This window comes from Podarcis liolepis (genome assembly GCF_965112155.1).
Source record: "Podarcis liolepis genome assembly, chromosome: 6".
NCBI classification, from domain to species: Eukaryota; Metazoa; Chordata; class Lepidosauria; order Squamata; family Lacertidae; genus Podarcis; species Podarcis liolepis.
In genome coordinates, this window is record NC_139559.1 from 2161833 (window position 1) to 2187829 (window position 25997).

Consider the following 25997-nt stretch of genomic DNA (forward strand, 5'->3'; position numbering starts at 1 on the left):
ACTGGAAGGAATTTTTTTTATTTTGACTATGGCAGACCAACACGGCTACCTATCTGTAACTGGAACCATGGAAACTAGCGCTGATACATCCGGGAGCCTCACCAAAATGCTGGAGAGGATGCACCTCCACAGGCACATACCTCCACATGTGGTGGGAATGTCCCAAAACCCAACTCTCCTGGACACCAGTTATATAAGAAATAAGCAAAATAACTAAGCAAGTATTAGAAGTCACCCCAGAACCTGCCCTACTGAACATCTTCCAAGAGAATAATGCCCACTCACCTCTTCTTCTTCTTCTTCTTCTTCTTCTTCTTCTTCTTCTTCTTCTTCTTCTTCTTCCTTTTGCGATCACGCGTAAGCCAGTAAGATTGTCTTCCATGAACACGGCCTTAACAATGAGTCCGTAGGTGACTGTGGAGGCCAATTCTGGATCCACACGTCCTTCCACAGTGGGGACATTGGTTTCCGGGTGGGAGTTGATCACGATGTGGATTTTCCAAGTGTGCCTTCCTCCTAGCACGCTTCTCCCTTGCGTTCTGAGTTCGAGTGTCTTCAAACCCCATGACACCTTTGGTCAAGGCTGTTCTCCAACTGGAGCGCTCACAGGCCAGTGTTTCCCAGTTGTTGGTGTTTATACTACACTTTTAAAGATTTGCCTTGAGACAGTCTTTAAACCTCTTTTGTTGACCACCTGCATTACGCTTTCCATTTTTAAGTTCGGAATAGAGTAGTTGCTTTGGAAGATGATCATCAGGTATCCGCACAACATGACCAGTCCAACAAAGTTGATGTTGAAAAATCATTGTTTCAACACTGGTGATCTTTGCTTCATAAAGAGCTCATAACCCACCTACTCTCAGCAGCCAGAAGAAGACACTAGAGAGACCTGTCAGGAGTAAACATGGACCAATAGTATAAAATAGTATGGGACACAGCCTTACTAGAAAAACTAACCAATAAACTGAAATTGACACGGGGACAAAAAGAAGAAGATGCCTTCACCCCGGTACGGTTCCCCTTTATCACATACACAAGACAACGACAAGAATCCACCAACAGCATACAAATCAATCTGGCTAACCTGATTCAAAAAATCCACCCTCTCACACATGTGTTTACACACATGTAAGTGTGTAAGTATGTGAGTACACACATAAACAAATCTCACTACAGGCAACCGAAGACAACCAACCACACCCTAGGCCACCCCCAACCTCTCTCACCACCAAGGAAATACAACAAGCGAATAGTAAGAGAACCCACACAGGTGACACAAAACCCCACATATACACTAAGTAGAAGAATGGAAGCATTGCCACCCCACTCACCATCCCTCCTTTCCCCCTCTTTTCTTCCCAACTCAGTACTGCATGCCACACTAATGTCTCACAACAAATGTAACTGATCTGTAGAAAAAAGAGACAATGCATGTATTTTTGTAAACTAAGAAATCTTAAATAAAAAATATATTTTTTAAAAAAATCATATCTCTGCTGCTGCTTTTTATTTAAAAGGTACTTTCACTTTTAATTGATTGCAGCATTTCCTTTCCATCCTGAGACACATATCCCTGCTCAGATTGAAACAAGGTAATTGAAATGGCTTGCAGCTTTAATTACAGGGCATTATTTATTTATTCAGTTTATTTATTATCGTTATCTACAATATTTAGAGCCCATTCTTCATTTAATGTTTTCGATCCCAGAATGGGGAGCGGAGTAATAAAAATAAACAGAGGGCGAGGAACATACAAAAACTACAAAACCATAAAAGCAGGGCCAAGAAGCAGCAATTCTACCGTAAGGCAAACAAGCAAAATTGCAACATCAAAGATTATTATTCCCAATTAACTGGAGTTCAGGGATCAGAGTCAGCAGGACTGCCAGGTAGTGATGGGCAGGTAGATTTTCTTGCCCTCCTTCATCCCTCTCTTCTCCTTACCAGCCGGCACAACCACAGCTCCAGAATCGCGCAGGGTTAGCATCCCAGTGTTTGGGAATCAGAACGCAGAGCAATCCTTCATTTTAACCAGAAGAGAAAAATGCTACTCCGTCTTCTTCTGTGTGTCCCCACTTCTAATGAATAAGAGAAAACAGACGATAGAGGTCACAACCCCACAGCTCCTTCGATGCTTGGTAGATCCTTCAGACCATCATGGAATCTCTGAAGAAATCAATGCAGCCATTACAGAGGGTATGAGGCTTCCCTTCCATAAATCAGGCTGAAGGTTTGAGTGCTTTGGGTAGGACTTTAATTAACGCAGAATATGGCGGCAATTTCTATGGCAAACCAGAGCTTTCCTCCCTCCTAGCAGTCCCTGCTTTTGGCCCGTGATTAAGCAAAACATGGCAAACTCATTTTCAGCAACGCCGGCTTGAGCCGAGTTTCCAATGAAATGTGAAAGCAGACAATTAGTCAAGGCCTCTGACCAGGCTGGGCGCCTCTGGCCACCAAGATCCATCATTGCCACCGGATGCAGAAGCAATAAAGTTGCAATTAAAGGACCCTGCCAACTTGTTCACCCAGGAGCAAACCAAGAGCTCCCGCCCCCCGCCCTGCTGGCATGCTTTCATTTATTTTAAGGTTAGCAAATTCACCCGTTGCCTGCTAAGGGAAAATTAAAGAGCTGGTTAGTGTATATGCACAACCCAAAAAAGCAGGTGAGGGAAATTAAGCCCAAGTTGGTCTATCCCAGATTCACAGCGTACCAAATTTAATTTCCGTGCTAAGTGAAACATATATTCAAGCATGTTGGGTGATTGGTCATCCAATGTTCTTGTTGTTGTTGAGTCCTTTAGTCGTGTCCGCCTCTTCGTGACCCCCTGGACCAGAGCACGCCAGGCACTCCTGTCTTCCACTGCCTCCCGCAGTTTGGTCAAACTCATGCTGGTAGCTTTGAGAACACTGTCCCACCATCTCGTCCTCTGTCGTCCCCTTCTCCTTGCGCCCTCCATCTTTCCCAACATCAGGGAGTCTTCTCTTCTCATGAGGTGGCCAAAGTCTTAGAGTCCTTCCAGTGAGCACTCAGGGCTGATTTCCTTCAGATTGAGTAGGTTTGATCTTCTTGCAGTCCATGGGACTCTCAAAGAGTCTCCTCCAGACCATAATTCAAAAGCATCAATTCTTCTTTATGGTCCAGCTCTCACTTCCATACATCACTACTGGGAAAACCATAGCTTTAACTATACGGACCTTTGTTGGCAAGGTGATGTCTCTGCTTTTTAAGATTCTGTCTGGGTTTGTCATTGCTTTTCTCCCAAGAAGCAGGTGTCTTAATTTCGTGACTGCTGTCACCATCTGCAGTGATCATGGAGCCCAAGAAAGTAAAATCTCTCACTGCCTCCATTTCTTCCCCTTCTATTTGCCAGGAGGTGATGGGACCAGTGGCCATGATCTTCGTTTTTTTGATGTTGAGCTTCAGACCATATTTTGCACACAGTGTCCTTGCCTCTCCCCTTAGCCATCAGGTGGACTGTCATCTCTCTGTGTGTGTGTGTGTGTGTGTGAGAGAGAGAGAGAGAGAGAGAGAGAGAGAGAGAGAGAGAGAGAGAGATTGCTCTGGTGTGTGTGTGTGTGTGTGTGTGGTGTTGTTGATGGTACAGGTGCTAGCCAATACACACCCTCCATCAACCAACTTTTCCCTGGTTCACACTGACCTTGCTTGAAGCTTGTGGAAGCGTTTTGTCAGAGCTCACAAAGTTAAAAAGTATGTCCCTGCTGAATGTAGCCCAGGCACTTCCAAACTGGCCCAGATGCTCTGAAAAGGTGACATTTGTCTTCACCCTCGTTGTGCTGACAGTGGCTTGAAAGACAGGGCTTGGCATGCCTCCCCTTTTCTGCCCCTGCTAAATGACTTTTGCAAGTCTCTTGCTGTTCCAGAAGCCCATTTGCCCAGAGATGAGGGTGGGATAAAAGATGCCACTTCTGCCAGCAGAGCCAGCCGAGTCTCTCCCAGGGGAGTTTCCTTCAACTCTCTCCTGAAAAAGACTATTAATAGTCTCCAGCCAAAAGGGAGAACCTTGGACTGTGAACTTTGAGAAAGCTTCCTGCGGATCGGCAGGGGAGGCATTGTGCAAACAGAGGAAATTTTAAAAAGGAGCACAGTTGGGGCCTCCCTCCTGCAAGCAGCAAATCCATTTCCACCTTCTTTCAAATACAGAAATTTGCAAGCCTGCAGCTACAATCCACAAAAGCAGAAAAAGCAAGGAAAGGAAAAGAAAAGAAAAGGAAAAAAGGTTAAAGAAGGGAGAAAACAGGAAACAAGTAAGAGAGAAAATGATGGGCTGCTGGAAGGGAACATGAGAACATAGTAATAGCCTGCTGGATCAGGCCAATGGCCCATCTAGTCCAGCATCCTGCTCTCTCAGTGGCCAAGCAGGTGACCCAAAGGGAAACCTGCAAGCAGGATTCGAACACAAGAGCAGCCCTCTCCCCTCCTGTGGCTTCCAGCAGCTGGGACTCAGAAGCATCGCTGCCTCCATCTTATTTATAATGTACTGGGACCTACATCGGCTCCCAGAACGTTTCCAGGCACAATTCAAAGTGTTGGTGCTGACCTTTAAAGCCCTAAATGGCCTCGGTCCAGTATACCTGAAAGAGTGTCGGGGTACAAATAAAAATTATTATTATTATTATTATTATTATTATTATTATTATTATTATTACTCCATCTGTGGAGTGCAGAGTATAATCATCCTGGCTAGGAGTCACCGACAGCCCTCTCCTCCTCCATGAATTGGTCTGATCCTCATCTAAAGCCATCTAGTTTGGTGGCCATCGCTGCTTCCTTCCTGCAGCAGGGAGTTCCATGGATTGAACTACGCCTTGCATGAAGAAGGGCTTTCTTTTATCTGCCCCGAATCTTCCAACACTCAGCTTCACTGAATGCCCATGAGTTCTAGAGTCTCCCCTATCTTCCCCCTTTCTCCACGCCACACATACTTTTATAAACTTCTATCGTGCAGCCTCTTGATTTTCTTTTCTCTAAAGTGAAAAGTCCCCAAACGCTGCAGCCTTTCCTTGTAGGGGAGTCCCTCCAACCTCTAGATCATTTTGGTTGCCCTTTTCTGAACCTTCTCAAACTCTACAATGTCCTTTTGGAGGCGAGGTGACCAGAACTGCACACCGTGCTCCAAATGTTGCCACGCCATAGATTTATATGATGGCATTATGATATAATAATAATAATAATAATAATAATAATAATAATAATAATAATAATTGTTTGTTTGTTTGTACCCCGCCCATCTGGCTGGGCTTCCCCAGCCACCCTGAGTGGCTTCCAACAAAATATTAAAATACCGTAATACATCAAACATAAAAAGCTTCTGTGGGTTAAACCACAGAGCCTAGGACTTGCCGATCAGAAGGTCGGCGGTTCGAATCCCCATGGCGGCGGGGGGGGGGTGAGCTCCCGTTGCTCGGTCCCTGCTCCTGCCAACCTAGCAGTTCGAAAGCACACCAAAGTGCAAGTAGATAAATAGGTACTGCTCCGGCGGGAAGGTAAACAGTGTTTCCGTGCGCTGCTCTGGTTCGCCAGAAGCAGCTTGGTCATGTGGCCACATGACCCAGAAGCTGTACGCCGGCTCCCTTGGCCAGTAAAGTGAGATGAGCGCCGCAACTCCAGAGTCATCTGCAACTGGACCTAATGGTCAGGGGCCCCTTTACCTTTAAACAAAAATATTGGCAGTTTTATTTTTCCTTTCCTTTCCTAATGACCCCTGGGCATGGAATTTGCCTTGCTCATCGCCGCCTCCCGCTGTGTCCACATCTCCTTGGAAGTGGGCTTGAGGGGGCGCAGGGTGTGGGGAGGACCAGAGAGAGGGAGCTGAGGACATGGACCCTCCCCGCCCGCCACCTCCATCAATAGCTGTTTCCAGGTTGTTCTCCTCTGAATGGATGATTTTATCAACTGTCTCTCAGACCTTCCTTGCCTGCCATTCACTGTTGCTTAGCATCTCCATCTTGCTCAGATTCTGCCACCTCTGGATTCCATCAATGATGCTTCCTAGGGACACAGATACGTTATGGCGGGGCAAGGAGGGGGGCAGAGTCCCGGCTGCTAAATTTATATCATTTTGGCATGGGGAAGGAGGGGGAAGGAGGCATTCTAAAGGAGGGCAGGGGTAAAGTTTTCTTAAACCCAACAGTTTTGCGTTTATTGATCACTGGTAATGATACAGCAACTGTTGTTTGTAGCAAACCATTATATCCATTTCGGTTCCCCTGGAGAGAATATTTTGCTGTTGTATAAATAACAACTCTGGACTCACTGATGACCTTTCTGTCTTTCTGTTCTTGTTATTTATTGGATTGGGCCAACGCTTTTCCTGAAGGCTCACAAAAGCGCACATAATCATAAATACAAAATACATATTACAAACACACATATTACATCTCAAAAACAACTTTTGGAAAGCTGGATGCAGGAGACATTTTCCCAAGCCACAGTAGCAAGATTTTCACTGTTCTCTTACTGGGTATTATTTAATATTCTGTACCAAGCTCCTTGGGACGCGGGTGGCGCTGTGGGTTAAACCACAGAGCCTAGAACTTGCCGATCAGAAGGTCAGCGGTTTGAATCCCCGTGACAGGGTGAGCTCCCGTTGTTCGGTCCCTGCTCCTGCCCACCTAGCAGTTCGAAAGCACGTCAAAGTGCAAGTAGATAAATAGATACCACTCTGGTGGGAAGGTAAACAGCGTTTCCATGCGCTGCTCTGGTGCTCCAGAAGCGGCTTAGTCATGCTGGCAACATGACCCGGAAAAACTGTCTGTGGACAAACACCGGCTCCCTCGGCCAATAAAGCGAGATGAGCGCTGCAACCTTGGCAGGGGTTTATTGTTAGGCAAATGAATGGGGGGGAAGGAAGCGCCATCACCTTCCCCCAAGGAAAGGGTAGTCCGGTAGAGGACTCCGGGGGGCGTTGCCTTGTCCGAAACCTAGGGAGGTAAGGGCCCCCGGCAAGCCCCGAGCGGTGACACCCGTGGGATCCTAGTTGGCGTACTTCAACAGGACTCCCACGGCTTGTGGATAACCCTTCCCGGTCTCCATGCCGGGTAGTCGATAGGAGCCAATGCCTAAGGCCAATACCTTTCAATTCTGTAATCAATAAAGTTGTGGCCTTTTTATGCCCATTAACCTTAAATAACGTGTCCAGTGTCTTCATTTCACATGGGGGAGGGGACTTGCCACGCAACCCCAGAGTCGTCTGCGACTGGACTTAATGGTCAGGGGTCCCTTTACCTTTACCAAGCTCCTTAGGTTTTTTAAATACTGCTTGCTGCAACTAAATCAGTTGGGGAATTGTGGGATGTAGGTGTCGCCCTTAACACCTGTATGGAAAAAGCAAATAACCTCTGAACATTTCATGTGACTTCACAGGGATTCCCCTGCCCCTCCCCCAGCCTTTTGCTCTACATGGAGCTGAAAAATACTGTTTGGCATCTGTGCCTTAGAGTTTCACAGTTTCCAGAATCTTAGATTTTTCTCTTTCTCCCTGTGATGCGGTGGCTGGAGGGGGCTCACAGGGGGGTGAGGCTCAGCCTCTCTGCTTGGGGGTTGTCTCGGTGATGCTTCTTGGAGCAGCGGCAGCTGAGCCGTTGTGATGGGTGAAACAAAATGGAAGGAGATGTGGCAGGGCAAGGTGCTCTCCTCCTCCGCTGCTTCCTTTCCCCACGGAAACGTCACCTGGAATGTCCTCCTTGAACTGGCAGAACTCACCCACCTGCCACATCGATGGCCACAAAGAGAAAGCAAAATCAATTCCTCTGTGGCTGCTGCTGACAAGAGCCACAGGACGCCACAGGTAGTTACTGCTCCTGAGATTCTTCCGTGGGATTTGATCACAAGCGTAGATCCAGTTCCAGCTAGAATCATGGAACGACAGAATTGGAAGGGACCCAAACGGTCATCTAGTCCAACCCCCAGCAATGTTGCTTTTCTCTGGCCACCCCACACATTATGCAGCAAGGAAGCCAGGTCTGAGTTTGTATCCTTCCAAAGAACTGCAATGGGCATATTGAAATTTGCTGTATAATATTTCTGCATCTGCTTGGCTCATTCACACATTACATATTCGGGTGTACACTTCAGAAAGGCCTAAGTGCGCAGCTTAAAAACTGCAGCATCTGAAGATAATTTCTCCGTGTGCTTGCATTGCTTTCCCTGCAGCAAGCAACCTTTACAAATCAGGTCCTTTTGCTGGGATTTGAGGTGGAGACAGTGGTCTGGGATCTCATGGTCTGCGTGTGCATATGTGACTCATTTTCCTGGAGGAGTGCATTGGATCTCTGGTGACCTTGCAGATCAGGAGAATCTAGGTCCTTTTATGGTTCCATGCAGCATGGGATTTAGACCAGGCGTAGCTGACCTTGGGCCATGCTAGCAGAGGCTGACGGGAGCCCATCCAGTTGTCACAGAATCATAGAATTTTAGATGGAAGGTGATAGGATATTGAGTTTCCATTCCACCTTAAGAACAGGCATGTGGAGTTTTTGTATGTCACGTGTCTGTTTACTTCCAGCAGAACCTGCTGGGAACTTCTGTTGTATATAGCTTTTGCCCCTGCTGTTTGCGTGAACATGAAGGGAAGCAGACATGTTTTTCCTTTGTTCTAATGCTGAATAAATGCTTGTAAATATGCTTAGATGTGCTTCTGTCCGCTTCCGTTGCAAAGAGTTCTTATCTCTGCTGGCTTGCATGCTCAGTCTCTAAAGGTTTCTGAGGCTTGAGTCGCAGTTTTTGATGCTGTTCTGAGAACTGGAGTTTGCCCGGCTGATGGCCGGTGGGATGGAGCCAGCTGTGGGCCTGCCAATTGCCCCCGTCTCCCAGGACGCATCCCAACAGAAGGGACTCCGAGGGTCATCTAGTCCAACCCCCTGCAATGCAGGAATCTCAACCAAAGCATCCCTGACAGATGGCCCTCCAACTTCTGCTTAAAAGCCTCCAAGGAAGGAGAGTGCACCACGTCCCTTTGAAAGGACTCTTCCCGTCAGAAAGTTCTTCCAAGTGTTTAGTCAGAATCTCCTTTTTTGTAGCTTGAATGGTTTTGTGTTCTACCCTTCGTAGCAGGAGAAAACAAGCTTGCTCCCTCTTCCACGTGACAGCCCTTTAGATATTTGAAGATAGCTTTCATATCACCTCTCAGTCTCTCTTCTGCAGAATAAACATACCCAGCTCCCTCAGCTGTCTGAAGATGGCTTTCTTGTGCTCACATGAATTCTGCTCAGATCTGTACACGAATGCTTGAAAAATACAGCGGTGAGGTGGGGATTAGGGCTGGCAGTTGTGATCCAGCTTTCCCCTTCCCTGCATTCTTGGGACAGGGCCCGCTTCAACAAGAAGCTTCTGCTGCAGCAAATGTGTCAGCCTCCAGTGTGTCACAGCGCGAAGGAGCTGACATTAAGATGGGAAAAAATCCCACATGTTTAGGGCTTCCAGTGGGGAAGCAGCCATGCTGCTGGCTGCCCCAGAGATAAATGACTTTCCCCTGGGATGAAACTGTCTCTTGTGCGTAGGCTGCTATCCATTAAAGGCCTTGGAGGTGTTAATGAGGTTTATTTTTCTCAGAGGCATAAGGCGCAGTTCCCACATGACCTTTCACAGCCACAGGATGGCAAGCCTGAAAAGGACAAGTTGTTGATCGCAGGATAAACTGCAAACTCTGCTATCGGCTACCCACTCACCCGCTCTGTTCGGCTTAGGCTCAGGTTACCTTAAAGACTGTATCTCCCTTTACCAACCTGCACAGGTGCTAAGATCCTCAGGTGAGAACCTCCTCTTGGCCCCATCCGCATCCGAGGCATCGTTGGTGATGGTGCAAGACGGAGGCTTTTCTGTGGCTGCTCCCATGTTGCAGCATTCCTTCCCAAGGGAGTTCAGACTGGCTCCCTCTTTGTTATTCTTCCGCCACCCAGCTCAGACCCTCCGGTTCAAACAGACAACGCTGACCACTGGGCTGCTGTCAGGGAAAACTGTGCAAGATATGCTGTCCAATCTAACAGTGAACGTTCTTGATAGTTAGCATGTGAAGGGGTTAAGGTCATAGAGCTGTATTGCTGACAGGCAGACTCGGACCACAGAAGTGTAATTGGTAGACAAGGCTCTGTGTGACGTCATTTCCTCTCCTCTCCTGGGAGGGCAGAAGCAAATAAGTACCGTATTTTTTGCACCATAACACTCACTTTTTTCCTCCTAGAAAGTAAGGGGAAATGTCTGTGCGTGTTATGGAGGGAATGCCTACGGTTGGCGGGGGGGGGGGATCTGCTGCAGTCATGAGCAGAGGATCCATGGTTCCCCTTCCTTCCCTCCTCCGTGGCTCGTTTTGAAACAGCGGGGAGGAGAGAGGGACAGAGAGCCTGCTTCTTTAAAGGAGCAAAGCGGGAGGGGAGAGGAGCCTTCTCACCTTATGCCCCTCTTCTTCATTATTAGCAGCATCCTTCTCCACCCACCCCACGCATGCTCCTTTTCCCTTGAGTGCTTTTCCTTCCTTCCCCAATTAAAACGTGGTTACAAAGCACGGATCCACATGGATCCTCAGGATTTTTGCACTGGGTCACCCCAAATTCACCATCAGATCACATAGCATGTCCATGGCTACAGCTTGCACCAAAAAAATCACGCACCCACTGTTGCCTGGGGCCGCAGTGGTGCAAAAACGTGGTTACAAAGCATGGATCCACATGGATCCTCAGGATTTTTGCATTGGGCTACTCCAAACTCACTGTCAGATCACATGTCTGTGGCCACAGCATGAACCACAAAAATCATATATCCACTATTTCGTTTAGAATATATTTTTTTTCTTGTTTTCCTCCTCTAAAAACTACGTGCGTGTTATGGTCTGGTGCATGTTATAGAGTGAAAAATACGGTATTTCCTGTTCCTTCTTGCTCTCTCTGTCTTTGACCAGCCATGGGAGCGGACGTCTGTCTGCTTGCACCAACATCATGCATATGCCTAAGGCTGTTTTTGCTGTAAATACAAGAATTTTACCTGCAGTTATTTTTACTGCTGTTGCTGCGAAGGATGAATGCCTGAATGTGAGTGAAGTATATGTTTCAAAGTTACTTTTTAGTCTGTGGCCTGCTTCTCTGAAAAGTAGGGTGACCAAAGGGAGAAAGCAGCCTCACAGCTAATTCCTATGCTTTCAGTTAAACTGTTTAAGAGGAGATTCAATCTCTGCTCAGCCCCACGCTTTTAAACACAAGCGATAAGCTGATCCTTTTGTCTGCTAGCGCACAGACGAGGGTCTGTGGAAGGATAGAATATAGGGAATACAGGGAATACCTCCTCAAACTACATTTTAATAAAGGTAAAGGTAAAGGGACCCCTGACCATTAGGTCCAGTCGCGGCCGACTCTGGGGTTGCGGCGCTCATCTCGCTTTACTGGCCGAGGGAGCTGCCATACAGCTTCCGGGTCATGTGGCCAGCAGGACTAGCCGCTTCTGGCGAACCAGAGCAGTGCACGGTATAGCCGTTTACCTTCCTGCTGGAGTGGTACCTATTTATCTACTTGCACTTTTACGTGCTTTCGAACTGCTAGGTTGGCAGGAGCAGGGACCGAGCAACGGGAGCTCACCCCATATTTTAATAGCTGGCTCTAAATGTGTTTTGACATATTTTAACTATTGTTTTGAATTAATTTGTTTTTATTACTTTGCGTTCTATAACAGTGTTTCTAAATGTTGCAAGTCGCTTTGAATCCTAGTTTGGGAGAAAGGCAGGATATAGAAGTACTGTACATGAAAGCATCATCATCCTCCCCAGTCTCAGGGGAGCAATAAGTGGTCTGCATCGTAGAACCTCACAATATATTTGATTACCCAGCCCAATCCCACCCATGTTTACTTGGACTCAACGACTAAACAACAACAACAAGCCTCCCTGAGTTCATTGGGACTTAAAGAGCCCCATGAATTAAGATTGCGCCTGCAGCATTTGCAAACCCGAAGGGCAAAGGGAGAAATTCTGACTCCTGACTGGGAGCAATGGGGCTCAAAAGGCAGGGCACCTTGACACTCAAATCCCTGCCGCTTGCTCTGGCCAGAAGAGAAGGCAGAGATGCCCTTTTTCTGCTGAACCAGGAGGCAGCTCACAGCCACAGCTTCCCTCCAAGGCTGCCTCCGTCAGAGGAAACCGATCCCTTCAGATGCCCCTCGGCTGAAGGAAGGCAGGGGCAGCGCTCTGATTTATTTAAATACATGCAACTTTTGAAATTGCTTGTTGCATCGCATGAAATAAATCCGGTCAGGCTGACTTAGACCTAGCCAGGTGGAACTCCGAGTCTCCCTCTTGAGTGCCCCTCTTAAGTGGAGGTTAATTGGGGGCGCGCAGCCTTCTCCTCCGCCCCAGAGCACCCCAACCTCATATGCAAAAGAGGGAGCAATGCTTCGTCTCCCGCTGCCTGGCCGGGGGTCTTTGCTGTCCCCCAGGGGCCTGGGAGGATTAGCCAAGCGGAAGGTTGGCTTCCGCTGACCCTCGCAGGCTCAAAGCGCCACCAACTGCCGGGCCATTCAGGGGCTCCGTCTCATTTTAATAAGCTGATTTAAGACCTTAAGCCTCCAAAGAACCCAGATATTGTAACAGATGCAGCTATGAGAGCCGGATTTATTTCCTGCCTGTCCGCGCCCTCCTTGGCCTCCAGTCTCTTTCTCTCTCTCTGATCACAGATGTTGCTGCCAGGCGGGGGGGGGGGGGAGAGAGAGAGAGAGAGAGAGAGAGAGAAGATGACCAAATGCAAAAGAGGGAGGAATTTTAATGCAAAAATTGAGCAGGCACAGCTTTCTTCTTCTGGGGAAAAAATCATAATCCTGCACACAAGTTTCTTTTGCTGACTGAAATGTCCTAAAGGTCCCAGGCATATTTTTACATTTGGCCGCCTGATGGTTAAAAGTATTGGGGAGGGCCAGGTTCACTCCCCTGCTCAGCCAGGGACCTTGGACTGTCGCTCTTGGTCAGCCTGGCCTACCTCACAAGGCTGTTGTAAAGATAAAAAGGGTTGGGGGATTTTTGTGGGGGGGGGGCAGCACTTGCTTCCAATAAGTTGCAAAAGGAATGCGCTCTGCTGTTTACTCACTATCCTGAGTGAAGAGGGATCATATCAAAACAATACCTTCCTTAACATGCCCACACCCTTTCCTCCCTGGCAAGGCAACTGCGCTGGTGTTAAACTGTGGAACTCCCTGCCACAGGAGGCAGTCATGTCTGCCAACCTGGATGGCTTTAAAAGAGGGTTTGACAAATTCATGGAGGAGGAGGGAGCTGGAAGGAGCAGTGTTTCTCAACACCAGTAGCTGGAAATTAAAGGAGGGGGGAGGGCTGCTCTTGTGCTCTAATCCTGCTTTCTGGTTTCCTGATCCAGCAGCCTCTTCTTATCTTATTATGGGTTGTTGTTGTTTAGTCGTTTAGTCGTGTCCGACTCCTCATGACCCTCTGGACCAGAGCGCGCCAGGCACTCCTGTCTTCCACAGCCTCCCGCAGTTTGGTCAAACTCATGCTGGTAGCTTTGAGAACACTGTCCCACCATCTCATCCTCTGTCGCCCCCTTCTCCTTGTGCCCTCCATCTTTCCCAACATCAGGGTCTTTTCCAGGGAGTCTTCTCTTCTCCTGAGGTGGCCAAAGTCTTGGAGCCTCAGCTTCAGGATCTGTCCTTCCAGTGAGCACTCAGGGCTGATTTCCTTCAGAATGGAGAGGTTTGATCTTCTTGCAGTCCATGGGACTCTCAAGAGTCTCCTCCAGCACCAGAATTCAAAAGCATCAATTCTTCAGCAATCAGCCTTCTTTATGGTCCAGCTCCCACTTCCATACATCACTACTGGGAAAACCATAGCTTTTACTATACGGACCTTTGTTGGCAAGGTGATGTCTCTGCTTTTTCTTATGGGTTCAGAAGATCCCTATTCCCTCCTGCGCTCCTTCTCCCTCGGATTCACATCCCCACCTCTGAGCAGAGGGAAAGGGCCAGAGGGAGTTCCTCCCAGCCGTTGCTCCCTCTGCTAGTGAGGATTTGTGCCATGAGATGGACGAGGCAACCTTTCCAAGAGCAATCGGCCCCTCTGCGCCACCATGCACTCACACTCACACTTGTGTGCGCGCATACACATATATATGCAGCATCCGTCCGCCTTGCTCTGGCTCTGCATTCAGAAGGCCAGGCCCTGGGGTTAATTAATACCGTGGCTTCCCAATTAAAGCCTGACAGAAAAAAGATGTTTGATTCAATCAAGCCCCTTTCTCTGCTCCTCCGCTGAATTTCTAATCTTTAGGAGCGGATTTTAATTGTGTTCTGAGCAATTTAGACCCAGTCTCGGGACCTCGGGGCAACGGCGGGATGTGGTGTGTTCTCCTTAAACTTGATAATTAAAGCCGCCTCCCTGGAGGGGAATTTTTTTGCAGAGGATGCTGCCTGAAAAATACAGAGGGTGGCAGAGATGGGGGGTGGGCATTGGGCGGAGGGGGTTGCAGAGGAGCCCTCCGCAGAGGGAAATCTCAGGGGGGGGAACCACCCTCTCCCCGACACCCCATTTAACTGGAGCTGGGGCTTGTCAACTCCAGATCCCAGCTCTGAATGCGAAGTAATTTACATAGTGCCTCTGAGCTCGTGCAAAGTGCTTTTCACTCAACCCAGTCTTATTTTCTCTAAGGAACTCAAGGTGGAGAACATGCTTCTCTCCCTCTCCTCATTCAATCCCCACATCAACCCTGAGAGGTAAATTAGGCTGAGAGGCAGCGACTGGTGTCCCCAGGTCCCTCCATGAGTTTCATGGCCAAGTGTGGATTCAAACCCTGGTCTCCCAGTCTGACCCTCTAACCACTAGGCCATGCTGGTTCTGGGCTGGTCCACACATATTGGGGCTTGGAGGACACGGCTTCCTTCCAAGCCAGGGGCTACTGAACAGTAGAATTCTAGAGTTGGAAGGGACCCCAGGGGTCATGTAGTCCAGCCCCCTAATATGCAGGAATCTCAGCTAAAGCATCTATGAGAGGGAGCCCTCCAACCTCTGCTCAAAAACCTCAACTGAAGGAAAGTCCAGGGGAGTTTTCAGGCTGAAGTACCAGCAATTGCTATGAACAGGAACAGCTCTATGCACCATCTCATATAATAACATGCCCCAATATTAGGAAATGGTTGGTCTGTCTCTGTCTGTCTGTCTGTCCCCCTCTTTTCAGAAAGCTAATGTGGCTCTACATTTTTTTCAGAAGCTAAGATGCACGTCACCATCTTTGGGCATTGATTGTTGGGTCTGCACATAATTTTTGTTCAATTCAGTGGTCCCCAAACGTTCAGGGGCCACCACTCCCTTGGTTCCATAAACTACCCCCCCCCCACCTTATAAGAAGCTTTATTCAGAATAGCAGTTTACACAACCCACTAAGGGTCACACAGTAAAATTCAAAACAGCAACAATTCATTGCACATTCATTCAATATCCAGTGAAAAATATTCGGTTTAATTTATTCAGCAAAATCGATGAACCCAGTATACCTGAAGGAGCATCTTCGCCCCCATCGTTCAGCCCACACACAGAGGTCCTCCTCCGAGGGTCTTCTGGCGGTTCCCTCACTGCGAGATGCAAAGTTACAGGGAACCAGGCAGAGGGCCCTCTCGGTAGTGGCCCCTGCCCTGTGGAACACCCTCCCATCAGATATCAAGGAAATAAATAACTATCTGACTTTTAGAAGACATCTGAAGACAGCCCTGTATCAGGAAGTTTGTAAAGTTTGTTGCTTTATTATGTTTTTATATTTTCTGTAAGCTGCCATGCATGGCTGGGAAAACCCAGCCAGATGGATGGGGAATAAATATTATTATTATTATTATTATTATTATTATCATCATCATCATCATCATCATCATTATCATTAACTTGAGCCAGCGATACCAGCTTTTCAAAGTCATTTACATCTCCAGCGCCCGCCCCTCCGCCGCTACCCCCTTGCCCCACAGTGCCCCCTCCTGGTAATCCCACCCCCGCCAAGGGGCAAGACCACTCTCTTTCAGAACCTCTGGCAATGGCTCTGAAGGCAGCCCTGGGTGGCAACAGCCCATAATAAGAGGCTCTGGAAAAGTTCTCTTGAACCTCTCCAGAAACCTCTGCCTGTTTGCGTCTCCCTCCAGACTCTCTTGCCTTCCATTTGTCCTCTGACTGAAGGGACGGCGAGAGGCTCTTGCGAAAGCAGCGGGGAGAGGGGGCTGTCATTAAGCCTCCCTCCCCATTCTGTATTTTCCAGTGTTCCCCTGCTAAAATGGATTAAAGGAAAGCAATAAGTCTGTGGGATTTCCAGGCATCCAGGGGGACAGAGAGACATTAGAGGTATTAACTTTTTCTGTCTAGCCTGATAATAATTCACTTTTCAGACCGGATCAGAAACTCAGGGGAGGCCGCAAATTCACTTGCTGGTCTCCTGAGAAGCCCCGGCCGGGTCCCATAAATGAGGAAAGGGGGGGTGTGAGGCCTGTGATGGATTAATCTGTGGGGGGAGTCACTTTGACAACCCCGGCTTCTGTTAACATCGGGTCTCGGACCCCACAGGCTCCTTTCATGAATATCTTTAGGCGGCTGCGCTGAAGTCCAGAGATTTCTGGGGCATCCAAGTTGTTGCCAGGAAAAGTGCTGCACTGTGCAGGCAACGGCCTCAGACGCACCTGGCATTTGATCCGCACAACCAGTTTTATAGGGTGTTTGCTTTATGTGGTACAGATGCCGGGCGCTTAATGCTTGTGCATAACAATCAGCCTTGGAAGGGCATCAACACATGGCCGAGGTGGCGCTGTGGGTTAAACCACAGAGCCTAGGACTTGCCGATCAGAAGGTTGGCGGTTCGAATCCCCGCAACAGGGTGAGCTCCTGTTGCTCGGTCCCTGCTCCTGCCAACCTAGCAGCTCGAAAGCACGGCACGTCAAAGTGCAAGTAGATCAATAGGTACCACTCCGGCAGGAAGGTAAACAACGTTTCCATGCGCTGCTCTGGTTTGCCAGAAGCGGCTTAGTCCTGCTGGCCACATGACCCGGAAGCTGTACGCCGGCTCCCTTGGCTAGTAAAGCGAGATGAGCGCTGCAACCCCAGAGTTGGCCACAGCTGGACCTATTGGTCTGGGGTCTCTTTACCTTTACCTTTACCTCCCAATTTGGCAAGCACGGTTGTGGCAGCGAGGGGGGGGGAGAAGACAGAGGGGAGCAGAGGAGGGCAGACTCCCCCCAAAGCATCTATACAGACAACTCCTGTTGGGCTTTCAAGCTGCATGCTCAGTCTTCTTAATATATCTAGAGATACCTAAAGATATCTAACTAAAAGCTCTCTTGCCTACCTGGAATTTAAATTCCTCTGTCTGCCACCCGGAGGGGGGTTGGCAATCATGCAATCATATATATATACATGAAATTTTCCAAAAAACGCAACAACATATTTTCTCATCTTATTCAGGGTTTTGGACTTCCATCAACCACATCTGAAGGTTTTTCAATCTTCATCACTTAATCTGCATTTCATTAATTACACTATTACTTTTAATAGTCCTTCACTAACTTCACTGACTTTTCTCTGCGATATTTCACATAGTCCTCCTTAGAAAACTTCTTGCAATCCTACTAGCGTAATCTGTTGATTACAATCGCTTTTCAGATAGTTCACATATTTACTCCAGTGCTCTGGGAATCTCTGATCCCGCAGGTTTCGAATCCTTCCTGTTAATTTATCGAATTCTGCATAGTCCATTAATTTCGGGGGTCTGGCAAACCTATTTCATATTTGAGTGGGGAGTGAATTGGCGAGGGGGGGGCAGCTGTCAATGTTCACCGATATCCAAACGCTTGACTTGGGAGTAAGGAGGTTCCATGTCCTGTCTCGCTGTGGCAGAAGATGGAAGACAGCCAGGACACCAGGATTCTGCCCCGCCCCCCCTTCCCCAGTCTCCGAGAGTCACACAATTCTTCTAAGTGTGATGATGAGGAATCCCTTGCTAGGGGCTCCAGTGACTAATCTCAATTAGGCTTCCTCCGCCCGTTCCGGAAAGGTTCCAGCGATGCAGAAGGAACTGAAGTGGAACCGACGTTGCTCCAGGAACAGAGATGGCAGATTATCTATGATTAATCCCGATCTCCCCTTTTTAGTATTCCGCTTCTGGCCTGTCGCGTTATCCCTCAGACGGATGTGCGGAAGGAGGCGGGGGGGAATCCTAGTGCGCGAGGTGGGGGTTGGGTGGGGTTGGTGCAGGGAACTCCGCACATCTCCCAACAGCTGCGAGGGCTGACTCTGCAAGCCCAATGCACACAGCCAGAGACTGGCTTTGATGTGCATCCTTTGTGCAGTATTGCAGAGCAGGGATTTCTGCACTCGGAGGCAGTTCAGGTGCCTTTAGACAGTCTTGTGGGAGCCATCCTGAAGAACAGGAGAAGGGGCTGCTGGATCAGACCAATGGCCCATCTGATCCAGCATCCTCTTCTCACAGTGGCTGACCAGTTGCCTCTGGGAAACCAGAAAGCAGGATCTGAGCACAAGAGCAGCCCTCTTGCCTCCTAAGATTTCTGCATCCTTCTGCAGCATGCTCCCAGAAGGTCTGTGTGCGAGTGATGCAGGCATGTGAGTGGGGCATCGGATGGGAGGGTGTTCCACAAGTCGGGTGCCACCACCGAGAAGGCCCTCTGCCTGGTTCCCTGTAACCTCACTTTTCACAGTGAGGGAACTGCCAGAAGGCCCTCGGAGCTGGACCTCAGTGTCCGAGCTCAATGACGCTCCTTCAGGGATACTGGGCCGAGGCCGTTTAGGGCTTTAAAGGTCAGCGCCAACATTATGCTCAGGATATATGGTTTTATATATGACAGGCACATCCAACTCCCAAGAGACTGTGATCAACTCCCAGTATAAAAGACTGGCAGTGATTTACCCGTTGTCATTGGAGGGAGTCGGAGCGTGCGTGGGGTGGATTGCCCAGAGTTGTTGAGCTTTTGGGGGAGCAGATTGCACAGTTTTTTAGCCTTTTCCCTGTAACTTTTTGTACATGATAAGGATCCCGCAATCTACCAGGATCAGCCAGGGATCTACCGGTAGATCGCGATCCACTGGTTGGATGCCCCTGATATACGACATGAGCGTAAGATGGAGGGGCTCAGGGTATTGACATCCTAGGAGATCTTGCTTCTCCAGCACAGAGCAAGGCGGTCTCTGGGTCTCCAGCTTCCAGCGTCCTCCAGCTCAGCTCTCACACAACTCTGTGGCTCTTCTTCTCCTACCTATGAGAGCCAGTGTGGTGTAGTGTTTAAGAGTGGTGGACTCGTAATGTGGTGATGCAGCCGCTGGGTGACCTTGGGCCAGTCACACTTCTCTGAAGTCTCTCAGCCCCACTCACCTCACAGAGTGGTTTTTTTTTTTTTTTTTTTGTGGGGGAGGAAGGGAAAGGAGAATGTTAGCCGCTTTGAGACTCCTTAAAGGGAGTGAAAGGCGGGATATCAAATCCAAACTCTTCTTCTTCTCCTACCTAGCAGCAGGGTGATGGGGGTGGAGGGGAAGTGCCTTCGTTAATGTGGAGGGCCCCATCCCTTAGTTGTGGCTCCTGCAACCTGGCTCTTTCTTTTGGGATGCTGAAGAGGACACTTAAGTGGCCAGCCAAGGACATTGTCTTGACATGCTTGTCTGACTAGTTCAGCAATATAATCTTCTATTAGTATCTTCTATGAGATCCTAACCCTTGCTGGGTCCAGGACCCCAGGAACTGGAAGGGACTCAGGGCATCATCCAGCCCTGACCCTGTTAACGGAGAAATCTGAGGGCTCCCTTGGACAAAAAACAAGGACACCAGCCAGGAATACCAGAGCAAAACAGCAGCCAGTAGGCTTGGTCTTTATTGAAGACTGTTGCCACAGGACTCCCACCTGCCACAAGGTGGAACAAGATGGAAGCCCCCAACAAAAGAGAACCCAAACTTTTATTAGCTGCTAATGCCCCTGTTACACACACCCCCCAAACTACATCACTAATGCATCACGAAAGGGGAGGTCTGGTGGCAGTAATCTGAGCATCCTGGACCCTGCCCCATGCCCTCCACCAAACACCCATCAAGTGGAACAAAAGAGATATTTACATTTCCCTGTTTCCCAGCCATGTTAATGACACCCTTTTGTCTTCATCTGGGTTTGTTATTTCTGGAATGGCACTCAGGTATCAGGATGCCAGGGATTATCCCTCAGGCAGAGGGGCTGCTGAGGAGCTGAGCTCACATGTCTATATGAATTTCTGAAGTTTTCCCTGTGAGCCAGAACATAGATACATTTATCAGTGAATTCTTACATTTGGTATCGTGCAGCAGAGGCCCTTTGAATAGACAGGAAGAAACTGTGATGAAGTGTTTTGTGGGGATAAATCACAAAAGCGATTGTGCTGATTTTGGTGGTGGGCTGCATGTGCATGATATCCAGTGGAGGGACAACCCCCCCCCCCAACCTATACATAAATTCCTGCCTCCCCAAACCCACCACATCCTGTCTGTATGCTTGTGCTACCCAGAGCTGGAGGGAAATGTGCTTGGCTGTCAGAGCCAGACGTGGAAGCCAGCGCTCCCTGCTGCGTGCAGGATTGCTGCGGCCAATCTTTCTTCATCTCCCCATCGCAGCAATGCACCGAAGATGATTTCCCCAACAATAAATGGCTTGTCTGTGTTATTTAGTCAAGAGCAATTGCCATCTTAATTGCATATTCTCAAGATAACACCTGTATTGAGTTACTGTAGTATTTATTTTAATTGGCTAATTGATTAATCATTTGAAAGGAGATAGCTAATTAGCTAAAGGGCCGTTAATGGGCTGACAGCTCTGAGTTTTAATTGTTGGAGAAATGTTTAAAAAAAGGGAAGGAGAGGAAAGAACTACCCTCCCCCCTTGAAATCTAAACCCCCCAATGTGCCAAAGTATTGTGATAAATCAAAGGCTTTGTTTCTGCCAGCAGCCACCCAGCCAGCCTGGCTTTCAAGGGGTTACCAAGCAACCCAAAAAGTATGCTGGTTTGAGGAGCGCAAAGGTCGACATGGAGAAAAGTGTTGCATCCTCCTTGCGCCCCTTGCACCTGTGCATCAACCTGCTGTGAAATGCAGAGCTCAAGACTCCTGAGGATGACCTGCCTTGCTTGTGGCTCTTTGTCTCCCCCGCAGCGTTTTTCACAGAGACCCCCCACGACATGACCGCCCGGGCTGGTGAGGACGTGGAGATGGCCTGCTCCTTCCGTGGCAGCGGCTCCCCTTCGTACTCGCTCGAGATCCAGTGGTGGTACGTGCGCACTCACAAAGACTGGACGGACAAGCAGAACTGGGCCTCCAACCAGGTATGGCAGACCCACTCCTCCCCACCCCCAGACCCACCCTGCCTCCACCTCCACCTTTCCATTTTTTGCAAAGAGGTCAGTGCAGCTACATCCCCATTGCAGATACCCTCTCTGCAGGACTCCACTTGGGGGAAAGATTCCTGGTCAGGAACAACCCCCTGGAATGCCTCCTCCAGGGATCCTTTTGGTGCTATGAAGAGCAGGCCTAGAGAAGGGTCTAATATTCATGCATGCATTCTGTGAGGAATGTGTGTGGTTGCTCACAAAAATAACAGCCAGGACTCCGACCTGTCTTTTACAGGTTTTATTGAGTGCAAAAACTATGTACAGTGAATAAGTCCAAAATCCATGTCTGCCTCAATCACTAGCAGATTCCGTAAGTGGTTTCTTCCGGTTCGCCCTCCAGCACAAAAGCCCAGGAAAAACCCCTCCGCCTCTTTTCCTTATGCTTAATTCCCTGGTGAAAACTCTGCGACGACGGAAGAGGCATTTCCAACTCCTTGGGAGTGGTGTCGTGGCTCATCTCCGCCAGAGTGAGCCTCTGCCTTCTTTGTCCGTTGCTCCTGAGGGCTCGCCTTCCCCAGACTCTGACGAGGTGCAGCTGCTCAACAAAGGGGGAGGCTCTCTGCACGTTCCTGCCTCTCTCCCCTCCCCTGATGGCAGCCCCCTGACACATTCATTTATTTATGCATTCATTTATTTATTACATTTATATCCCACTTTTTTCTCCGAGGAGCTCACAGTGGCTTATAAGGTTCTGTCATTCCACTTTTAATCCCCACAACAGCCCTGTGAGGTGGGATAGGCTGAGCGGCTGTGACTGGCACCCAAGGTCCACGCAGCGAGCCTCATGGCCAAGTGGCTATTTTAACCCTCCAAAGGCCTAGTCCAACACTCTGACCCCCTGGACCACACCGGCTCTAATAGGGGTGTGCAAGATTTATTATTATTATTAATCGTTATTATCGCTATCTGCAGATTTTAATTTTCTTTATGAAAGCTCAAATTCGTTTTATCTCTCGTTCGTTTAAACTGCATTCATTTCATTATCGAAATTGCTCCCATCGCTGCTTTGACGTCGATCTCTAGACGTCCCAAAATAATATTATAAATACTGTCTGAAGCCCCTAACAATAAATCTGACTACTTGGATATTCTGCCGTCACAAATCTTTCTGAGGGTGGCGCGGGGGGGGGGGGGGGACAGTGGCTGCCCCATCACCAAATGGCAGCCCCCTTCCAACTCTATGATTCTGCAAAACCGTCTCTTCCAAAGGCGAAAGAGATCCCTTGCCCAGGGCAGAAGAGGTTGCCCAGTGGCCTCCCTGCCTTCTGGTACCTGGTACCATCAGGGGGTGTCTGCCCCCCCCCCAGTTCTGCCACCACCATGTTCTCAGCTGCTCCGGGTTCTTCTCCTCCATATCCTCCCTTCCATCTCCCGCTCCCGCCTTTCTCTCCCCGCTATCAGACTCCGCAAACATCTGTCTCTTTCTTTCCCTCTCGCTGCTCACACAGAGATAAGGGCCAAGCAATGGCGAGGGCCTCCCGTCGCGGTAATGGGGCTTGGTGATGATTTTGTGCTTGGGCAACTCAGCTGCTGCCTGCGCTCATCCCATCAGCCCTGATGGCCCTGAGAGGCGAGAGGAGGAAGAAGGAGAGCAGGGGAGAGGGCGCTCCAAGCTTGAGCCCCATTGTCCCAGAGTGACATTGGGGGTGCACATGAGAACACACGGTTGCACCCCAGCCAAGCCTTGCGAGATTCCACAGGTTCCAGGCGCATTTACCCAGTGTCTATGTTTCCTTTTGCAAATAAGGCACAGCAGAGACTGTGGTGTCTTTCGGATAGATCGATATGAGCACATTTCTACAACTTAAGCCTCTCCTGCCAACCTAGCAGTTCAAAAGAGTTGGCTGGAATGCGATCTGGAGAAAAACAGGTTGCACTCTGGTAAAGGCGGAAAGCTGGAGAGAGGGCCAGGGCATGGTAACATCTGTGTGAATCCTAAGCTGCAGTTATGGGCAAAGCAAGCCCCTCTTGGGGTGTCAGTGCTGTGAGCCCCTCCATCATAGGCTTAAGTTGTAAGGTAAAGGTAAAGGGACCCCTGACCATTAGGTCCAGTCGCAGATGACTCTGGGGTTGCGGCGCTCATCTCGCTTTATTGGCCAAGGAAGCCGGCGTACAGCTTCCGGGTCATGTGGCCAGCAGGACTAAGCCGCTTCTGGCGAACCAGAGCAGCGCACGGAAACGCCGTTTACCTTCCCGCCAGAGCAGTACCTATTTATCTACTTGCACTTTGACATGCTTTCAAACTGCTAGGTGGGCAGGAGCAGGGACCGAGCAACGGGAGCTCACCCTGTCACAGGGATTCAAACCACCAACCTTCTGATCAGCAAGTCCTAGGCCCTGTGGTTGTACCCACAGCGCCACCCACGTCCCATGATGTGGATATAGCCATCTTCAAATATAAGAAGAACTTTAAACCAGGAAGAGTTATTTGACAGTGGAACAGACTCCTTTGGAAGGTAGTGGACTCACCTTCGTTGAAAGTGTTTAAACCAGTGGCGTAGCGTGGGGGGTGCCAGGGGTGCCAGCCACACCGGGCGCAACATTTGGGGGGGCGCGTTTGGCCGGCCCTCCTTGAGGAAGCAGGAACCCCACTGTCCAGGCGGAGAGACCTCCTCCCGCTGCCAGCCTTCGGAAGGCTGCTCCGAAGCCTGGCGGTGGGGCAGAGAGCAGTGGCGTAGCGTGGGGGGTGCAGGGGGTGCACGCCGCCTGCCATGCCGCCCTGGCCGCCCCCTCCCCGCGCCAGAAAGAAGCCCCCTCCCCGCGCCAGAAAGAAGCCGCGTCGGGACTAGCCGGGCCGGGGAGGGAGACTGAGAAGGCTGCGCCGCGACGCCCAAAGACGCGCGTCTTGGCGCAAAGGGGCCCGCGGCACCCAGACGCGGAAGGGACCCTCTCCCCCTGACCCGCCACTGAACTGCAATTTCCAGCTCCCTTGGCAAATCCCAGTCCCCAATCCCCAAGATGCTTTATTTGAGGCAGGGGTCCTTTAATTGCAAAAACAACACCACGGAGGGCAGTAGTCACCAGAGTAGAGCCGTCAGTATTAATGACCATGGTTAGGGGTTAGGGGGCGCAAATTACTTGCCTTGCCCCGGGTTTGGGGGCGCAAATTACTTGCCTTGCCCCGGGTGCTGATAACCCATGCTACGCCGCTGGTTTAAACAGAAGCTGGATGGCCACCTGTCAGTGATCACTGCATTGGAGAAATGATTTTCTGAATGCTGATCTCTGTCTCTCTTTCCACACCCCACCCTCGTATGCCAGGGCCACCCGAGGGAGCCTCGCTCTCCCTGCCGACTTATGGAGTGCAATGCATTGATCGGTGCAGTTGTGCTCCTCCAGGCCTGGCCGTGGGTGCAGAAAGCTTTTATTATCCCCCATTTGACCGCATAAGGCGCATGCACATTGTTTCGTGCTTCAGTTATCGGAATATGTTCCGTTAGTTTTAATTCTCACCTTTTTTTAAATGCAATTTTAATCTACGGAGCATGCATAATGGAACCATCTCCTTCACACAGATACCAGGAAGCCTCCTGCCAGAGCCAAGAACTAATTGGCTGAAGGTTTAATTTCACTGTTCTTCCTCCCAAGGACCTGCAGGCCTGCAGGGCTGGAATGTGGGCGGTGTGGGTGGGCTTCTCCTGCAGATGATTCTCACTGCCCTCACCAAATGACAGTCCCCAGATTCTTTGAGAGAAGTCACTGCAATGAAACCGGGTTGTTTTTTTTAAAGGCAACCTATTTTAAATGCAGAGAAGAGTCATAGAATTGTAGAGTTGGAAGGAAATCTCAGCATCCATGACAAATGGTCATCCAGCCTCTGCTTAAAAACCTCCAAGGAAGGAGAGTCCACCACTTGTTCCACTGTCCAGCAGCTCTTACTGTCAGAAACTTTTTCCAATGTTTAGTTGGAATCTCCTTTCCTATAACTTGAAGCCATTGCTTTGAGTCCTACCCTCCAGAGAAGGAGGAAATAACTATGTGGTGAAGGCACCAGGTGAGACTCCCTGGGGAGAACATCCCACAAACAGGGAGCCACTGCAGAAAAGGCCCCGCTCTCGTGTTGCCGCCCTCCAGACCTCTCACAGCCTCTGGCCCTCAGATGACGACGTCAGTCAGTTTATAGGGGGAGAGGCGGCCACTGAGTCATTGTGTTCCGGATCCTGCTTGCTCAAGTGCGAATGGAGAAGCCAAGCCTGTTGCTCACGTCGTTTCTTTCTCCTAAAGGACCTTTCCCCCAACATAAGAGCGTAAGAAGGGATCCAGCCAGTGGCCCTGTTCAGTCCAGCATCTATCTCTCTGGATTCATGGGAGAAATCCTGTCTTGTCTTCATTCCGCACATGCACCTTCTCTCCCCAATAAGAGCATACGATGAGCCTGCTGGATCAGGCTGAGGGCCCTTCTAGTCACAGAATCGTAGAGTTGGACGGGACCCCCAGGGTCATCCAGTCCAGCCCCTTGCAATGCAGGAATCTCAGCTCAAGCATCCCTGACAGATGCCCACCCAAGCTCTGCTTGGAAACCTCCAAGGAAGGAGCGTCCGCCACCTCCTGAGGGAGTTTGTTCCACTGCCACACAGCTCTTACTGCCTGAAAGTTTTTCCAGGTGTTTAGTTGAAA

The 25997-nt window shown here is 49.4% G+C and overlaps 1 protein-coding gene across 2 annotated transcripts in view; it reads left to right on the forward strand.

Annotated features, from left to right (window-relative positions):
- VSTM2L (V-set and transmembrane domain containing 2 like) overlaps positions 1–25997 on the forward strand; it is a 107150-nt gene that overhangs the window by 40928 nt on the left and 40225 nt on the right. For both annotated transcript variants that reach the window (XM_083507753.1, XM_083507752.1), the window contains exon 2: positions 21145–21314. In XM_083507753.1, coding sequence (XP_083363879.1) covers positions 21145–21314 — 170 coding nt within the window. The remainder of the gene's footprint in view (positions 1–21144; positions 21315–25997) is intronic.